Source organism: Schistocerca gregaria, chromosome 3, assembly GCF_023897955.1.
Source record: "Schistocerca gregaria isolate iqSchGreg1 chromosome 3, iqSchGreg1.2, whole genome shotgun sequence".
Classification (NCBI taxonomy): domain Eukaryota; kingdom Metazoa; phylum Arthropoda; class Insecta; order Orthoptera; family Acrididae; genus Schistocerca; species Schistocerca gregaria.
The window spans coordinates 709236489-709257163 of NC_064922.1; the positions used below are offsets into that span (position 1 = coordinate 709236489).

The window sequence follows — 20675 nt, forward strand, 5'->3', positions numbered from 1 at the left end:
CATATCTGTGGCTGCGGCTAGACCTTGGTGTGAAGTAAATGTGTCTCAGGCATATCCTCCATATCACTAACCGGGGTGTCTGGAAATCTGTATCACCGATGGGAAGAAGGTGTTCAGTTTTCTAAGCGTCTAAATTGCAGTACTTCATTTATGTGGCTGTCCTTAACCGATATTCTTTATTATGAGCAATAAACCTAAATATACAAAATTACAGTCAAGCAGATTAATTAAAGTCGTATAATTAGTCCAGAATTTGTGACCTATAATAATGAAGGTTTTCATGTACCAGCTGCAAGACTTTTAATAACAGCAAACGCCAGTTGCCTTTATTTTCAAAATAATTATCTACTTTTGAGCAAAAGATGATATACTGGTTATGTAATTTATTTAAGAATGTTTGATATTTCTAACTATTAAGCAAATGGGGAACTGCCATGATTACTTTCCCTCGGAATCATTAATACAGCAACTAATCAAAACTCCATCAGAGGATTCACTACATGGAGTCCTGCTTTAGTCTGAGATATTGTCTAGGCGACAACATACCTTTTTTTTTCTTTCTTGTGACTATTGGTGCAGCAAGGCATTGAATCAGAAGTCGATCACCAGTGACAATCACACTGAATGACAGTCACTACTTACTCTCATGGCCGAAGTCTTAAGCGGTCTTCAGCACAATTGTCGCTGTTGTTGTGGTCTTCAGTCCTGAGACTGGTTTGATGAAGCTCTCCATGCTACTCTATCCTGTGCAACCTTCTTCATCTCCCAGTACCTATTTCAACCTACATCCTTCTGAAAGTGTTTAGTTTCTTGGTCTTCCTCTATGATTTTTACCCTCCAACCTGCCCTCCAATACTAAATTGGTGATCTCTTGATGCCTCAGAACATCTCCTACCAACCAATCCCTTCTTCTGGTTGTGCCACAAACGTCTCTTCTCCCCAATCCTATTCAATACTTCCTCATTAGTTATGTGATCTACCCATCTAATCTTCAGCATTCTTCTATAGCACCACATTTCGAAAGCTTCTATTCTCTTCTTGTCCAAACTATTTATCGTCCATTTTTCACTTAAATACATGGCTACAATCCATACAAATACTATCGGAAATGACTTCCTGACACTCAAATCTATACTCGATGTTAACAAATTTCTCTTCTTCAGAAACTCTTTCCTTGCCTTAACCAGTCTACATTTGATATCCTCTCTACTTCGACCATCATCAGTTATTTTGCTCCCCAAATAGCACAATTCTGCCACCGTAATTCTCGAATCAGTATATCTTTTAACAGAACAAGAACTGAAGAAGTACTACACCTGATGTTTTAGTATCTCTAGTCCCTCCCTATACGCTAAGACCAGTAACAACGTTCTTTCATAGGCAAAACACTCTATTCCTAAAACACTCCTGGAAATGGAAAAAAGAACACATTGACACCGGTGTGTCAGACCCACCATACTTTCTCCGGACACTGCGAGAGGGCTGTACAAACAATGCTCACACGCACGGCACAGCGGACTCACCAGGAACCGCGGTGTTGGCCGTCGAATGGCGCTAGCTGCGCAGCATTTGTGCAGCGCCGCCGTCAGTGTCAGCCAGTTTGCCGTGGCATACGGAGCTCCATCGCAGTCTTTAACACTGGTAGCATGCCGCGACAGTGTGGACGTGAACCGTATGTGCAGTTGACGGACTTTGAGCGAGGGCGTATAGTCGGCATGCGGGAGGCCGGGTGGACGTACCGCCGAATTGCTCAACACGTGGGGCGTGAGATCTCCACCGTACATCGATGTTGTCGCCAGTGGTCGGCGGAAGGTGCACGTGCCCGTCGACCTGGGACCAGACCGCAGCGACGCACGGATGCACGCCAAGACCGTAGGATCCTACGCAGTGCCGTAGGGGACCGCACCGCCACTTCCCAGCAAATTAGGGACACTGTTGCTCCTGGGGTATCGGCGAGGACCATTCGCAACCATCTCCATGAAGCTGGGCTACGGTCCCGCACACCGTTAGGCCGTCTTCCGCTCACGCCCCAACATCGTGCAGCCCGCCTCCAGTGGCGTCGCGACAGGCGTGAATGGAGGGACGAATGGAGACGTGTCGTCTGCAGCGATGAGAGTCGCTTCTGCCTTGGTGCCAATGATGGTCGTATGCGTGTTTGGCGCCATGCACGTGAGCTCCACAATCAGGACTGCATATGACCGAGGCACACAGGGCCAACACCCGGCATCATGGTGTGGGGAGCGATCTCCTACACTGGCCGTACACCTCTGGTGATCGTCGAGGGGACACTGAATAGTGCACGGTACATCCAAACCGGCATCGAACCCATCGTTCTACCATTCCTAGACCGACAAGGGAACTTGCTGTTCCAACAGGACAATGCACGTCCGCATGTATCCAGTGCCACCCAACGTGCTCTAGAATGTGTAAGTCAACTACCCTGGCCAGCAAGATCTCCGGATCTGTCCCCCATTGAGCATGTTTGGGACTGGATGAAGCGTCGTCTCACGCGATCTGCACGTTCAGCACGAACGCTGGTCCAACTGAGGCGCCAGGTGGAAATGGCATGGCAAGCCGTTCCACAGGACTACATCCAGCATCTCTACGATTGTCTCCATGGGAGAATAGCAGCCTGCATTGCTGCGAAATGTGGATATACACTGTACTAGTGCCGACATTGTGCATGCTCTGTTGCCTGTGTTTATGTGCCTGTGGTTCTGTCAGTGTGATCATGTGATGTATCTGACCCCAGGAATGTGTCAATAAAGTTTCCCCTTCCTGGGACAATGAATTCACGGTGTTCTTATTTCAATTTCCAGGAGTGTAGTACAGCGACATTGCTACTCGCGTTGGTCCAGATCCAATGAGTGTCAGCAGAATATGGAATCGCTGGGTTCAGGAGGGTGATACTTAACGCCGTGCTGGTTCCCAACGGCCTCGTATCACTAGCAGTCGAGATGACAGACATCTTATCCGCATGGGTGTAGCGAATCGTGCAGCCACGTCTCGATCCCTGAGTCAACAGATGGGGACGTCTGCAAGGCAACAACAATCGGCACGAACAGTTCGACGACGTTTGCAGCAGCATGGACTGTCAGCTCAGAGACCATGGCTGCGGTTACCCTTTACGCTGCATCACAGACAGGGTGTATTCAACGACGAACCAGGGTGCACGAATTTCAAAAAGTCATTTTTTCGGATGAATCCAGATTCTGTTTACAGCATCATGATGGTCGCATTCGTGTTTGGCCACATCGCGGTGAGCGCTCATTGGAAGCGTGTATTCATCATCGCCATACTGGCGTATCACCCGGCGTGATGGTATGGGGTGCCATAGATTACACGTCTCGCTCACCTTTTGCTCGCCCTGACGGCACTTTGTACAGTGGACGTTACATATCATATGTGTTACGACCTGTGTCTCTACCCTTCATTCGATCCCTATGAAACCCTAGATTTCAGCAGGATAATGCATGACCGCATGTTGCAGGTCCTGTACGGGCCTTTCTGGATACAGAAAATGTTCGACTGCTGCCCTGGCAGCACATTCTCGAGATCTCTCACCATTTGAAAACGTCTGGTCAATGGTGGCCGAGCAACTGGCTCGTCACAATAGCCAGTCACTACTCTTGATGAACTGTGGTGTGTTGAAGCTGCATGGGCAGCTATACCTGTACACGCCATCCAAGCTCTGTTTGACTCAATGCCCAGACGTATCAAGACCGTTATTACGGCCAGAGGTGGTTGTTCTGGATACTGATTTCTCAGGATCTAGGCACCCAAATTGCGTGAAAATGTAATCACATGTCAGTTCTAGTATAATATATTAGTCTAATGAGTACCCGTTTATCATCCGCATTTCTTCCTGGTATAGTAATTTTAATGGCCAGTAGTGTATATGTAGCTCTGAATCTTGACCGATATTGTATTGTACAAGTGATAAAACACTTTCGCTCCTTTCTTTTCCTGTCTTGAGTATTTCCAGACATTGTAAGACTTATGTGCAACAATGAATACTATTGCTTTATTTTCTTTACGTTTGCCGTCAGTTTTTTTTAACAGTATACTACGCGCTTTAGATAATTAAGAAACTTCAACCATCGTACCTCAAATTTGATTGCACTAACTCCATATTAATCAAGTTCGGAAAATGTCTCATCATATTAGTTACTCAGTACTTTCCTTAAGCTAACGGCCTCCTCGACTCCTTATGTTGCGAGGTATGTCGAAACTTTCATATCGATGCTTTACTGGTTTTGCTTTTCCTGCGAGACTCCAGGTGTCTTGACGAAAATTACCGTCATTAGATCTGCACTGCAATCTGCACCTCCTAGAACGAGGATGCTTGTGATTTGGTTTACCCTAAGGCAACCAGAAGAGATGTTACAGATCCTATTTTGTATAGGCCTGCAAACAAACAGTATCTGGTATCCTGATTAGAGGAGACCCTAACAAAAGAGAAAGTTCATGAGCATGTCGACAAAAGTTAAAAATGAGTTTTAGAAATTATAATTTGATAAGATCAGTAGGTTCAGTGAAATAAAAGTCCTAGGCAAGAACGAGGGACGATTTAGGGAGGCATAATTATAAACCACTAGCTCTGAAAACACGTCAAGATACTATTGCAACGTCTCAAACACTAAAACAGAATAAAAATAATGATGAATCCGTTAATGAATGAAGTGAATAAAAATATTACTCGTTACCCTTCCTGTTCATTTAATACCTAAACTGATATTCTCTCACTACAATTGTAGAACAGGTAAGTCGGTCATATGTAAATACATTCGACAACATTTAAGAAATTACTACTGGTGGGAAGCACACTATACATCTTCTTATATCAAGAGTTGGGGAAAAAAGAAATTTGTACCACAACTTGATCAAAAGAAGGAATCGGTTGATAAGACACAGCAAGGGATCACCAAGATAGTACAGGAGAGAATTTGGGGGCGGGGGTAAAAAATCGTAGTCGGAGATCAAGAGATGACTACACTAAACAGATCCAGAGGAAAGTAGATTGAAGTAGTTATGTGGAGCTGAAGAGACTCGTACAGGATAGAGTAGCATGGAGAGCTGCATCAAACCCGTCTTCTCACTGAAGACCACAACAACAACTACAACAACAACAACAACACATCGAAAGGTGTACGTATTTTGAAGATCGTTGAGAAAGAGAGGAAATGATGTGTCAGCATACAATAGAACATGTTCTTCGTGTCCAAGAAGAGCACGGCTGGAATATATACTGCTCATTTATCCGACACTACAAAATAATTCATGAAAAATACACTCTTGGAAATGGAAAAAAGAACACATTGACACCGGTGTATGCGTGTTTGGCGCCGTGCAGGTGAGCGCCACAATCAGGACTGCATATGACCGAGGCTCACAGGGCCAACACCCGGCATCATGGTGTGGGGAGCGATCTCCTACACTGGCCGTACACCTGTGGTGATCGTCGAGAGGACACTGAATAGTGCACGGTACATCCAAACCGTCATCGAACCCATCGTTCTACCATTCCTAAACCGGCAAGGGAACTTGCTGTTCCAACAGGACAATGCACGTCCGCATGTATCCCGTGCCACCCAACGTGCTCTAGAAGGTGTAAGTCAACTACCCTGGCCAGCAAGATCTCCGGATCTGTCCCCCATTGAGCATGTTTGGGCCTGGATGAAGCATCGTCTCACGCGGTTTGCACGTCCAGCACGAACGCTGGTCCAACTGAGGCGCCAGGTGGAAATGGCATGGCAAGCCGTTCCACAGGACTACATCCAGCATCTCTACGATCGTCTCCATGGGAGAATAGCAGCCTGCATTGCTGCGAAAGGAGGATATACACTGTACTAGTGCCGACATTGTGCATACTATGTTGCCTGTGTCTATGTGCCTGTGGTTCTGTCAGTGTGATCATGTGATGTATCTGACCCCAGGAATGTGTCAATAAAGTTTCCCCTTCCTGGGACAATGAATTCACGGTGTTCTTATTTCAATTTCCAGGAGTGTAATTTCTTTCCATTGTAAAAGAATAACTCAGTGTGAATTTTTAATGTTTCATGTGATTAAAGGTGTAATTTTGTATCCAATATTGTGTACTTAGCGTCTGTCTGTCGGGCATGTCGTAAATCAATTCCTATCTAGTTATGGAATTTGAATGTGCTTATGTTTGAGTTGGTATATTTAAATTGTTATGATCAGTCAGCTCTTTGAATGTACATTTGATTATGTGTCAACGTGAGCTATAGGTTTAGGAATGGCACATTTTGTTACATTAAGGAAATCGTTTAATCGTTATATTTGTCTCCAAAGAACATAATTTTAGTAATGACTCTTAAATTGTTTGCTAAGTACTAGAAAACGCAAACCGGCCTGCTAAATTAAGTTATCACAGCTTCCGATACTTTGTTTATGATGTGTAGTGAAATACGTTAGTTATCTATACAAAAACAAAATTCATCCTATATGCGTAATTTAATAAATGGATGAAGTTGTTTTATCCAGAATAAGAAAACAAATGTATTTCAGTGACATGAAGAACTGATCTAAGTTATCGTTTCATTACTATTTTGAATACTTTAGCACAGAACAAAGGCATTCATGATAGACTCAACGCTTTCAAAAAACGATGCAAAATTTATTTGGTGCATTTCTGCTAACATGTAGATTATAACGGAGTTTGTCACGATGTTCGTAGACAACATTTGCTTCTTAGTACGCACTGTAGTGTTTGGTGTGATATGATCGCTATGGAGGAGTGGTAGACGTTCTTCCTGCTGTCAGAATGGCGTAACTGCAGAGCCAGATGGGTGTAGCAGGTTCGATGGTCTGCCGGGGACTACAGAAATACGTCCGTGGTGGAGGCTGTCTCCGAAAGATTGTCTGACTACATAATTATTTATAAAATGTGGGAGTTAAGAAGCATGCAGTTGTCCTGGGGGCAGCCTGAAATAAAGTCACAGTAACTCAACTTCCCCCAATTAACATTAGACCTTGCCGTTGGTGGGGAGGCTTGCGTGCCTCAACGATACAGATAGCCATACCGTAGGTGCAACCACAACGGAGGGGTATCTGTTGAGAGGCCAGACAAACGTGTGGTTCCTGAAGTGGGGCAGCAGCCTTTTCAGTAGTCGCAGGGGCAACAGTCTGGATGATTGTCTGATCTGGCCTTGTAACACTAACCAAAACGGTCTTGCTATTATGATACTACGAACGGCTGAAAGCAAGGGGAAACTACAGCCTTAATTTTTCCTGAGGGCATGCAGCTTTACTGTATGGTTAAATGATGATGGCGTCCTCTTGGGTAAAATATTCCGGAGGTGAAATAGTCCCCCATTCGGATATCCGGGCGGGGACTACTCAAGAGGACGCCGTTATCAGGAGATAGAAAACTGGCATTCTACGGATCGGAGCGTGGAATGTCAGATCTCTTAATCGGGCAGGTAGGTTAGAAGATTTAAAAAGGGAAATGGATAGGTTTAAGTTAGATATAGTGGGAAATAGTGAAGTTCGGTGGCAGGAGGAAGAAGACTTCTGGTCAGGTGAATACAGGGTTATAAATACAAAATCAAATAGGGGTAATGCAGGAGTAGGTTTAATAATGATTTAAAAAGTTGGAGTGCGGGTAAGCTACTACAAACAGCATAGTGAACGCATTATTGTGGCCAAGATAGACACGAAGCCCATGCCAACTACAGTAGTACAAGTTCATATGCCGACTAGCTCTGCAGATGACGAAGAAATTGAAGAAATGTATGTTGAAACAAAAGAAATTATTTAGGTAGTGAAGGGAGACGAAAATTTAATAGTCATGGGTGAGTGGAACTCGACAGTAGGAAAAGGGAGAGAAGGAAACATAGTATGTGAATATGGAATGGGGCTAAGAAATGAAAGAGGAAGACGCCTGGTAGAATTTTGCACAGAGCGTAACTTAATCATAGCTAACACTTGGTTCAAGAATCATAAAAGAAGGCTGTATACATAGAAGAATCCTGGAGATACTAAAAGGTATCAGATGGATTATATAATGATAAGAGAGAGATTTAGGAACCAGGTTTTAATTGTAGAACATTTCCTGGGGCAGATGTGGACTCTGACCACGATCTGTTGGTTATGAACTGTAGATTAAAACTGAAGAAATTGCAAAAAGGTGGGAATTTAAGGAGATGGTACCTGGATAAACTAACTAAACCAGAGGTTGTACAGAGTTTCAGGGACACCGTAAGAGAACAATTGACAGGAATGAGGGAAAGAAATACAGTAGAAGAAGAATGGGTAGCTCTGAGGGATGAAGTAGTGAAGGCAGCAGAGGATCAAGTAGGTAAAAAGACGAGGGCTAGTAGAAATCCTTGGGTAACAGAAGAAATGTTGAATTTAATTGATGAAAGGAGAAAATATAAAAATGCAGTAAATGAAGCAGGCAAAAAGGAATACAAGAGTCTCAAAAATGAGATCGACAGGAAGTGCAAAATGGCTAAGCAGGCATGGCTAGAGGACAAATGTAGGGATGTATAGGCTTATCTCACTAGGGGTGAGATAGATAGAGCCCACAGAAAAATTGAAGAGACCTTTGGAGAAAAGAGAGCCACTTGTATGAATATCAAGAGGTCACATGGAAACTCAGTTCTAAGCAAAGAGGGGAAAGCAGAAAGGTGGAAGGAGTATATAGAGGCGATATACAAGGGCGATGTACTTGAGGACAATATTATGGAAATAGAAGAGGATGTAGATGAAGATGAAACGGGAGATACGATACTGCGTGTAGAGTTTGATAGAGCACTGAAACACCTGAGTCGAAACAAGGCTCCAGGAGTACACAACATTCCATTAGAGCTACTGACGGCCTTGGGAGAGCCAGTCCTGACAAAACATTACCATCTGCTGAGGAAGATGTACGACAAAGGCGAAATACCCTCAGACTTCAAGAAGAATATAATAATTCCAATCCCAAAGAGAGCAGGTCTTGACAGATGTGAAAATTACCGAATTATCAGTTTAATAAGTCACAGATGCAAAATACTACCGTGAATTATTTACAGACGAATGGAAAAGTGGTAGAAGCCGACCTCGGGGAAGATCAGTTTAGATTCCGTATAAATGTTAGAACGTGTGAGGCAATACTGACCTTACGACTTATCTTATAAGAAAGATGAAGGAAAGGCAAACCTACGTTTCTAGCATTTGTAGACTTAGAGAAAGCTTTTGAAAATTTTGACTAGAATACTCCCTTTCAAATTCTAAAGGTGGCAGGTGTAAAATACAGGGAGAGAAAGGATATTTATAATTTGTACAGAAACCAGATGGCAGTTATAAGAGTCGAGGTGCATGAAAGGGAAGCAGTGGTTGGGAAGGGAGTGAGACAGGGTTGTAGCCAGTCCCCGATGTTATTCAATCTGTATATTGAGCAAGTAGTAAAGGAAACAAAAGATAAATTTTGAGTAGGTATTAAAATCCATGGAGAAGAAACAAAAACTTTGGGTTCGCCGATGACATTGTAATTCTGTCAGAGACAGCAAATTACTTGGAACTGCAGCTGAACGCAATGGACAGTGCTTGGAAAGGGGGATATAATATGAACATCAACAAAAGCAAAACAAGCATAATGGAATGTAGTCAAATTATATCGTGTGATGCTGCAGGATTTAGATTAGGAAATGAGACGCTTGAAGTAACTATATGGGGAGCAAACTAACTGCTGATGGTCGAAGTAGAGAGGATATAAAACGTAGACTGTAAATGGCAAGGAAAGTGTTTCTGAAGAAGAGAAATTTGATAACATCGAGTATAGATTTAAATGTCAGGAAGTCGTTCCTGAAAGTATTTGTATGGAGTGTAGCCATGTATGGAAGTGAAATATGGACAATAAATAGTTTGGACAAGAAGAGAATAGAAGCTTTCGAAATGTGGTGCTACAGAAGAATGTTGAAGATTAGGTGGGTATATCACGTAACTAATGAGGAGGTATTGAATAGGATTGGGGAGAAGAGAAGTTTGTGGCACAACTTGACTAGAAGAAGGGATCGGTTGGTAGGACATGTCTTGAGGCATCAAAGGATCACAAATTTAGCATTGGAGGGTAGCGTAGAAGGTAAAAATCGTAGAGGGAGACCAAGAGATGAATACTCCAAGCAGATTCAGAAGGGTGTAGGTTGCAGTAGGTACTGGGAGATGAAGGGGCTTGCACAGGATAGATTAGCACGGAGAGCTGCATCAAACCAGTCTGAGGACTCAAGACCACAATAACAACAAATCTCCATACCCGTACATCGTTACGAACGTTCCTGAATGTGACGCACGCTGCTGTTACCCAACTATTTGTAGGACCGTTGTGCCAAGATACGAGTAATTCACGGTCTGATGGTTGTGGGAACCACAGCGGATCCACACAGTGTGGTGTTACCAGGGTCTTGCTACACATTGACGTGATACACTGAGGTAAAGAAGTCATGGGATAACGCTCTGCACATAAGCAGATAGTGGCAGTATCGCATAATCAAAGTATAAAAGGGCAGTGCATTGGCACACCCTTAATTTTACTCAGGTGATTCACGTGAAAAGTTACCGACTAGATTACATAAGCACGGCGAGATTTCGAATGGAAATAGTATCTGGAGGGAGCGGCGTGGGAATTACATTGGGAAAATCGTTACGAATTTCAATATTCCAAGACCGACAGTGTCAAGAGTATTTCGCGAATATCAGAGTTAAGGCATTAACTGCGACTAAGGACAATTCAGTGGCTGAAGGTCTTCCCTTTACCAAGTAGAGCAGCTGCGTTTGCGTAGAGTTGTCAGTTCTAACAGACAACCAACGCAGCCTACGATATCTACAGAAATCAATGTGGGACGTACGAGGAACGTATCCCTTAGTACAATGCGGCGAAATGTGACCTTAAGGGGCTATGGCAACAGACGACTGACGCGAGTGCCTCTGCTAACAGCACCATATCGCCTGCAGCGCCTCGCCTAGGCTCGTGAGTTTATCGGTTCGACGCTAGCCACCTCGAAAAGCCTGGCCTGGTGAGATGAGTCACGATATCAGTTACTGAGAGCTGATGGTAGGGTAGAATGTGGCGCAAACGCCACGAAACCATGAACCTAAGTTGTCAGCAAGGCAGTGTGCAAGCTGGTGTGTTGTACGTTAACAGGGAGCTGAATTCGTCCTATGGTCCTAACGAACCGGTCATTGACGGTAAGTAGTTATGCTCAGCTACATTGAGAACATGTAGTGCCATTCTTAGACTTCATGTTCACAAACAACAATGGAATTGGTACGTCTGACAAGTGCCCCATGTCACCGTGCCAAAACTGTTCGTGATTTGTTGGACGAACATTGTGTACAGTGATTTGGCCACTCAGATCTCCAGACACGAAACTCATCGAATACGTATGGGACATAAGTGAATGGACAGGTCGTGCTCCAAATCCTGCACCGGCAAAACTTTCGCAAATACTGACGACTATAGAGGCAGCATGGCTCAATAGTTCTGTCTGGCACTTCCAAAAGTTTGTTGTGTACATGACTCGTCGGGTTTCTGCAATACGCCGAACAAAAAGAGGTCGGACACGATATTAGGAGGAGTCCCGTGACTTTTGTCAACTAGTTCTACATACGACGGTTTGTAGATAAACTGTGTCGTCAGCCATATGCCTTCGGGACAGTACATGGATCACTGTTTGCCGAGAAACCTTGGCGCTGACATTTTTCATCCGCACCGCAAACAAAATAGATATTCTGTTTACGATAGTAGTGATGGTTTTAAAGTGGAAAAGTTTACTGAGACCTGTTATTTGTGAGTGCTACATTTCGGTGGCAACGTGGTGGATTCAGAAGACAAATCGTTGCATTCATGTTGTAAAGCAATTACGTTATCACCGCAGTAGACTCACTTCCTTGATGTAAACTTCTCTTCTTTTCGTGAGTATATTGCAAAAATACTACTTATCTTGCTTTATTATTGATCTTTTACAGTTGCCAAAACCCCTAAAATGTATTCCCCCTGAAGCCCCGAGTGGTCAAGTATACTAATAATATGCCCGCATTTCGTGGTCGTGCGGTAGCGTTCTCGCTTCCCACGCCCGGGTTCCCGGGTTCGATTCCCGGCGGGGTCAGGGATTTTCTCTGCCTCGTGATGGCTGGGTGCAGTGTGATGTCCTTAGATTAGTTATGTTTAAGTAGTTCTAAGTTCTAGGGGACTGATGACCCTACATGTTAAGTTCCATAGTGCTCAGAGCCTATACTAATAATGAAATGGTTACGAAATCCGAGTTTACTTTCTAATAGGCTTCTGGTAAGATACGTAGCTCGAGGGATGATTACGTAAACTTGCAAAACGTAACTTGGGTATTAAACTGTAGTACGCAACGCACATTCATCACAGCGAATCTCCCAAATATTGGAGACTGTTTCATCAGTGATGTCATGGAAGTGCAAACAGCAAAGCGCAGCGTATGTGAGCTTTGACGCTCGAGGCTGCGCACCGTTTGTGACCAGCTGCTGTTCCTTTTTCTAGGGAAATCGCACCACTTGTCGAAAAGAGCCTCAACAGAACAGACAAATATATAACGTGAAAACATTCTATGCTGCGAACTGCACCAGTAAGCAGGAAGGAGAGTGGAAAATAAAGCGGGTTGTAACTAGAGATACTTGTTTTCATTAGTAATACTTACACAGCGGGGCCGAAGACAGTGGTGGTTGCAGCCAGCAATAGCAGTGGTAAGTACGGACGCTTCATAGTCAGTAAAGGGTCCCCGAGAAACCTGAAACACAACGTTAAGGCAGCTAGTTACACAATAATCTGTCTCACTACAGTGCAAGACACTGTTATTTCCATTACATCCTTCCTGGTATTTCCTTGGCTCTTATTCTGGTTGTTTCCTTTACATTCGAAATGCGGTTGACTTCAGTTGCATGCAATTCACAGCAAGTGTAAATAACATTCTGACGGTTTATTGTTATATTAAAAATATTGTGCCACAGTTTGGCAAGACTATTGTTTCATACAGAGTTGCTATGAGAAACGGATATTTGAACTGAACGTGCGTTCTATAGAATGGACAAGAAGGAAACACTATACGTCTCGACATTTCCGGTTGTGAGTTATTGGCTTCCTAGTATAACCTTACTACGTCATAGTGAGTGAATTTGACTACTGATATGATTAACTATATTTGAAAATGGCAAACAACAGATATGGATACGGTGAAATCGTTGCTGTGGATGGAACAATGTGCTATTCTTAATAACTCTTGTGTGCTCTTGCATGAAAGCTGTGCATTGATTCAGTACGTATCGTAGTGCGCAGTAAAATATCCCCATAAATAGCTGCCAGGTCTGTCAAAAGTGGCGCCCAAGTCCCGTAACCCCGTTGTTGAGATGTGTGCTTGGTGATGGAAAATGAAAGTGAAGAGAATGTGCCCCAAGTGCCACTGTGTGAACAATGAGACTATACGTCACTATACTTCCAGCATAAGGTGTAATTTTAACACTACCACTATCACTACTATTGTTATCATTTTAGAGATGTGGTCCACCTGTACAGGTAAATAAAAAGGCTATTTGCCTTTGTGCATACACGTTTCGCTTCCTTTTATTTACGAAACGTTCTCAGGTGTCTGTAGAACAAGTTAATTGTCTTCTCTCTTGTATTTCGGCAGGAATGCGCAATTTCACTTGCGGTGAGTACAAACAGGTCGACCCAAACAAATACTGGTCGTCAAGTCTGTTCAATGTCGACGGAAAGCGTCGGTTTGTTTGTTACAAATATAATTGCTTTTAGAGCGGACTATTACGTGCCTATACGATAACTGGTCGAAAATTAGTGTACTGCTAGATTAGGTTCAGAGATATCAGGCCCCCGTAGCTGAGTGGCACGGGTTCGAGTTCTGGTCGGGGCACACATTTTCAAGCCGGTATGGTAGCTCACCGTGCTTGGTCAGAGGGTTATGTATCCTCTGTAATAAGAAAATGAGTAAACGGATCAACAAAGAACCTCAACGGGTGTCATCGGACGTCCACCACGAACAAATCCAACTAACAATATAGCACAAAATGAGATTTAAGCAAAAAGTGGTCAGCACGACAGAAGGTGAATCCTAAGGGCGCGGGTTCGATTCCCGTCTGGGTCGGAGATTTTCTCCACTCAGTTTCTGGGTGTTGTGTTGTCCTAATGATCATCATTTCATCCCCACCGACTCACAAGTGGCCGAAGTGGCGTCAAATCGAAAGACCTGCACCCAGCGAACGGTCTACCCGACGGGAGGCTCTAGAAACAAATTTTATTTGTTTTCAGAGATGTGCATTAACTTGAGCGGTAAAACACACCTCTTCGTCGATGGACTTGACGTTCTAGTCTGTCACCTTTGTCCACACTGAATGCTACTTCCGTACAGCAGCTCTACTCAGTCGTGCTACTACCACGTGGGATATTATTTCTTTAATTGTTGTTGTTTATAACAACATCCTTTTTAAACAGGATGAGTAACGAACTATATGTAGGATCCACAATCAGGAAATATATTTTAGATTCAATCTTCGCAGTATCAGCGCATTTTCTGCTACATGTACACAAAGAAGAAGGGTACTTTATGACCAGAATAGATTTTTAAAATAGAGACTTCATTAATAACAGTCAAGTTATGAGAGGATTGATACGGTCGAATTCAATTTGTTGAACTATTGGCAATCGGGGAAGATTCTTCCGTCACTTCAGTAATATTTAACAGCGGTATTTTCTGCTCGACATCTTGTGTCATCAGCCTGGTTTTGCGGTAGGCGTCTTTGCTGATGAGTACTGTTTACACTCAAGTGATTGTTATTTTTATTAACAACATCAGTTTTAAATAGCTACACATGTATACATAGGGTCCAGAATCTGTAAATGACTTTTAGCACAATCCTTTCAGTACCGACGCATTTTCCATAACGCGTATACGCGTGAGGATGGTACTTTATGACCACTACGAAAATTATTTTAAAAGAACAGGTTTCGTTGATTGTCCTCGAGATTCATCCACAACATACTGTCTAATGATGTATGCACGTATGTTTGATGAGTGAGAAGATTCCTGAACTTGAAAATATGAAAATTACATGTGTTACGAAAGATCATATTAACTACTAAGAGTTTAATTTTTGGGTAACTTGTTCCTGAAGAATTCAAAGCATTTATGATATCTGGTGTAAAAATCATTAAAAATAATACATATTTTTTTCAAAATTTTAAAGTATAAAGTACATCAAAACATAATAATATTCTCAAAAGGTGGCCATGAAGAAACCCACACTGCACCCCACCGGCTACCCCCACGGCAGCACAACAGTTAATGTGATATCACTCTACAGAATGGGCACATAAAGTTCCGCTTTCAGAGCTATTTTGTTTCTTACTAGAAACAAATTACGCTTTCCGTTGACACTGAGTGTAGCGTGAAGCACGTGATCAGCAGCACTCGACCCGACTGAGTCCACTTGCACACTCTTGCACACTACAAAAACGAAATTGAAAGTGTCAGCCGAAACAAGACATTTTCGCCAGCAGCAGCCGTTTTTAGAGACGTCTCCTGAATTTTTGTAGTACTGCAGATGTCAACAGCATCACTGACATGTCGTACTGGCGAATACTACTCAAAATCGGATATTACGTCGGAAACTGAATGAATATAACCTGCCTGACGTTCAAAATATCCTCAGGATGTCTTTCGATGTGGGTGCCTTTGTTGTGAATGTTCGTTTTATTCTACTGAACATGATGGCTTCGTCAACTGCAATGTTCACCAATTACTCCATATTGTGATTTTACGGTCAGGACTCTTACACCAGACCAGATCGAATAAGGAGAACTTTTACCCCATGTTCATAACGGACCAAGTAGTTCTTAAATTTTTCCTACATTGGACGCTTGTGGCTATATGCAGTTTATAAGGGTGGTATCACTATTGCAAGAAATTTCGTATCTCATGTCGAATTAAATCATAGTTGATATATCACGATATGCTTCTACACACATTTACCCTCGTCAGTTTGCTGTTCGCAGTCAGTTTTCGTGCTCAGTCGTCCTCAATTTGATTTCAGTTGACTATATAGTGACTGTATTTTTTTGTTTAGTTTGTGTTTTCCTTTAATTAACACCTTACATATCCATATCATTGTATAATTTTGTGTACTGATAACATGGAAACTTAAACGACACTGATGGTCAGTGTCTAACTGCTGAGGCAGAAGGAAGTGTTTTGTACAGTTCTTTAAAATCGAAAAGCTGAAAGCACACTATCGATTCCGAATTTGGCTCTATCAGAGACTAACTTGACTGACCAAAAGAATATGTTTACGCTATCCGAGATGCGTCAATAATGAGGAGATCATGTTGACAGTGCGAGCATGGATATGAACAATTGCGAACAGTTTTATTGTAGTCGGCATCCTCACATCTGAAACCTTCTCGGCTGGTTGACCAAGTCTTAGTAAGCAGTATACATCTCTGAAAGAAGTAGAGTAACTGTAACTTATGGAAGCACATAAAAATATACAATAAAATATGTGTCATTGGAAGACATGTCAGTTAAATCAGAGAATGTACTCTCATTCTCAACACCATAAGAAAGATCTGAACTACATGCCCCTTATTAACAAATAGTTCTACATCTACATTTACATCTACGTCTACATGGTTATTCTGCAATTCACACTTAAGTGCCTGGCAGAGGGTTAATCGAACCTTTTCATACTGCTTATCCACCATGCCACTCTCGAATCGAGCATGGGGAAAAGGAACACCTAAATCTTTCCGTTCGAGCTCTGATTTCTCTTATTTTATTATGATGATCATTCCTCCCTACGTAGGTGGGTGTCACCAAAATATTTTCGCTTTCGGAAGAGGTAGTTGGTGATTGAAATTTCGTAACTAGATCTCGCTGCAAAGAAAACCGCCTTTGTTTCGGTGACTGCCACCCGAACTCGTGTATCATATCAAAGAGACTCTCGCACCTATTGCGCGATAACGCAAAACGAGCTGCCCTTCTTTGCACTTTTTCGATGTCCTCAGTTAGTCCTACCAGGTAAGGATCCCTCACCGCCCAGCAATATTCCAGCAGAGGACGAATTAGTTTAATGTAGGCTGTTTCTTTAGTGGGTTTGTCGCATCTTCTAAGTATTCTCCCGACAAAGCACAGTCTCTGTTTCACCTTCCCCACAACATTATCTATATGGTGTTTCCAATTAAAGTTGCTCGTAATTGTAATTGCTAGGTATTTGGTCAAACTGACAGCCCTTAGATTTGTGCGATTTATCGTATACCTAACATTTATCGTATTTCTTTTAGTACCCATGTGGATGACCTCGCACTTTTATTTGTTTATTGACAGTTGCCACTTTTCACACCATACAGAAATTCTCTCTAGATAATTTTGTAATTGGAATTGATCGTCTGATGATTTTACTAGACGATCATCTGAAAAAAATCTAAGGGGGCCTATGACACTACCTTGTGGAACGACAGATATTACTTCTGTCCTACTCGATGATTTACCGTCTATCAATACGAACTGTGACCTCTCTGAGAGGAAATCACGAATCCAGTCACACAACTGATACGATACCCCACATGCACACAATTTGATTAATAGTCGCTTGTGAGGAACGGTATTAAAAGCTTTCTAGAAACCTAGGAATATGGAATCACACGGAACGTCGCTCTCTTGACGTTTCTACGATCGCTTTCGGTAGGCTCGTTTGACTTCAAGTAATGGCTGTCAGTAGTGACCAAAAGAGAACAGAGCCCTTTATGGTAAAAACAAGTGATGGAAACAGATACTACATATCCAGAGAAACATCTTATTATAAATGAGACGGTCCTTAACGCTTGTAAACTCAAATTTCATCAGTAGGTGACGTTTATAAAATGTTATCACACTTCAATAGAATTTAACAAAACTAATGCCCCTAACTTTACCACGCAAATTCTGGCGGCGAGTGTGTGGCATCTCGCAAATTTACCTGGAATTTGGTGGTGTTATTAAGCGGTTTGGCTATTCTGTGTGTTCAAGATTCATATGACGAGTGCCTAGTGACACGTTTGGAATTCATTTTGAGTATATGTTACGTGACTCTGCTATTAAAATGGTAAAATGTATTACAATGTGCAGTACCGTCAACGCACAGGCCACCCAGAACACTGGGTAACAAATCTATCAACCCACCTCTGAATTGCTTCGGTAGCTTCCTTGTATCCGCCTTGGTACGTATCCCAAACACTAGTGCAGTATTCAAGAGTAAGAAGCACTAGCGTCTTATATACGATCTTCTTCAGAGGGGAACCACAGTTTCCCTAGAATTCTCCCAATAAACCGAAGTCAACCAGTAGTTTTTCCTACCACAATCCTCACATTCTCGTTCCATTTCATATCGCTTTGCCCAGATATTTAAGCGACGTTATTGTGTCATACAGGACATTACTAATATTTTATGTCTCCCCATGACGTAATATTCATGACGTTCTCTCTATAATATCCCAGATATAAATCATAGTTGACTAAGTACCGACACTTCAAACGCATTAATTTATCTGCTCATGCAACAGGGTCTCTATTTCTATTGACTTAACGGACACAAATAAAATACTTCATAGATTTACTAACAAACTTGATTTATTGAGTACTTCATATGAATAAATGGCTGTAGCCACGAAAAATTCTGTCCAAAGAGTGTCACTTCCACTCCCGTCAAGAAAGCCATCATGTGTGTCATAGCAGCATCTACTGGACACGATGGCATCATAGTCTAGGAGATGCAGCTTATCATCGACCCACTACTGCTTACTATAGTACTTATCTTCCTCTACTCTTTAGCCACAAATGTTTTTCCTGAAGGATGTAAACCGGATATAGTTAAGCCCCTTACCTAAAAGGGATGATGCCACATTATCCTCTGATTATGGACCTACCAGCAATCTTCCTGCATTGTCCATTGCCTTGGAATATATAGTCCACGACCAGCAGACAAACTATTTCACTGCAAGTAATTTCCTACACGAATACCAATCAGTTTTCCGTAAACATCACCACACCTGTTTTAATAAAGGTAACAGTTGACCTAAATCTTGCCATGAATACACAGGAGGAGACTATCACATGCTTCTTAGACTTCAGCAAAGCATTTGACACTGTGCACTTTAACATTTTATTTGCCAAACTTAGCAGCTTAGATGTCACGCAAATTGCAGTGCAAAGGTTTCGCTGATACCTGATATCTCTTCTTCAATGCGACATGTCCGGTGCGAGAAAGTCGCGACAAAGTCACATTGAAGGCTGGTGGTACCAAGTGACACCCACGATTCGGTAGTAGGTAATATATTCTTTTCGTTGTATGTCAGTGATGTGTCATCAATGTTCTCGTACTGCACATATCGCATTTACGTTGATGACCTTCAGTTGTACGTAAGTGCAAGACTAACGAACCAAAAGACCGATACCGATAATCTCAGTACTGATTAGTGTGCACTATCAAAATAGGCGCTGGGTACAGGGTTAAAACACAACCCACCCAAAACCTAAACGGTAGTGGTTGTCACTCTTGGCTCATTAGGAGGAAATATCGAGTATTTTAACCACCTTTAACTCTAAATGGGACAAATATCAACTTTCCATCATCAGCAAAGAGCGTAGAGCAATGACACATGAAAATCTATACTGGAAAAGAGCACATAACTCAATGTGAAAAACGGCACCAGCATCTCTATGGGCCACACAAAAATATAAAATGGTCTTCCATGTCTACCAGAGAAATTAGCTTGTATAAGCACCTATGCTTCCAATTAACGACTACAGCGATGATATCTTGCAAGATATTTGTCAGGAAAACTCACGTTACTGGAACTGATTACGAATGTTTTCGATGAACTGTGATGCTAGAATCTTTGATTACATTTCGTCTTCTCTACTGGCTTATCAACGTACACTATCCCTCATATCTCTCCTCGACCGTAATGCTCTTGTCTCAACAACATCCCAGTAACTTCCATTCGCATCAAGTCAAAATTCTTACTGCCTCACTCCATCGTTCAGCCACTTTCTCGAAGTCCTTCTCTGTATAAGGAACCAGTTTCTGGAATAACCTCCCGCATTATATTAAGGAAGTGAATATTATCTCCAGTTTCAAAAGACTGTTAATGACATATGTGCTAAAGCAACAATAATGATTATTATTGTCCATGGTGGCACTCATTACCCTTGTACATCCTCATTTCCAATTAAATTTTATTTATTTACCAATAATCCTCACTTGAGCAGCCTCTTTAAACTTCCCTCCTCCAGGACTTACTATGTCGGAAAATATAAATTTTGTATAAACTTAAATTCTATTTATATCTACCACGAATATTATTGTTAGTATAGTCATAGATATTATTATTGTTACTATTATCATTTTAATATTCTTTGTCACATTGAAGTTTTTATTTCTTTGGCAACTGTTATGTAAAAAATGTACTGTATGTGTGAGACACTGTTCCGATGTCAGAGAAGGCCAGATGGCTCTAATCAGCAAATCAGTAAAACAAATAAATCTTTCCGTAATTATTACTCAAAACTATATTCATTTTGCGAATGAGAGTTTTTTCAAGAATGTCTGAATGTAAATTATACGATAATTAGCTGTCTAAAAGAACTTCTAAACATTAATTA

The 20675-nt window shown here is 42.1% G+C and overlaps 1 protein-coding gene across 1 annotated transcript in view; it reads right to left on the bottom strand.

Annotated features, from left to right (window-relative positions):
* LOC126355995 (glycine receptor subunit alpha-2-like) overlaps nt 1–20675 on the bottom strand; it is a 651703-nt gene that overhangs the window by 541784 nt on the left and 89244 nt on the right. The window contains exon 2 of the mRNA XM_050006618.1: nt 12669–12758. Within this exon, the coding sequence (XP_049862575.1) occupies nt 12669–12733 (65 nt within the window). The 5' untranslated portion in view covers nt 12734–12758. The remainder of the gene's footprint in view (nt 1–12668; nt 12759–20675) is intronic.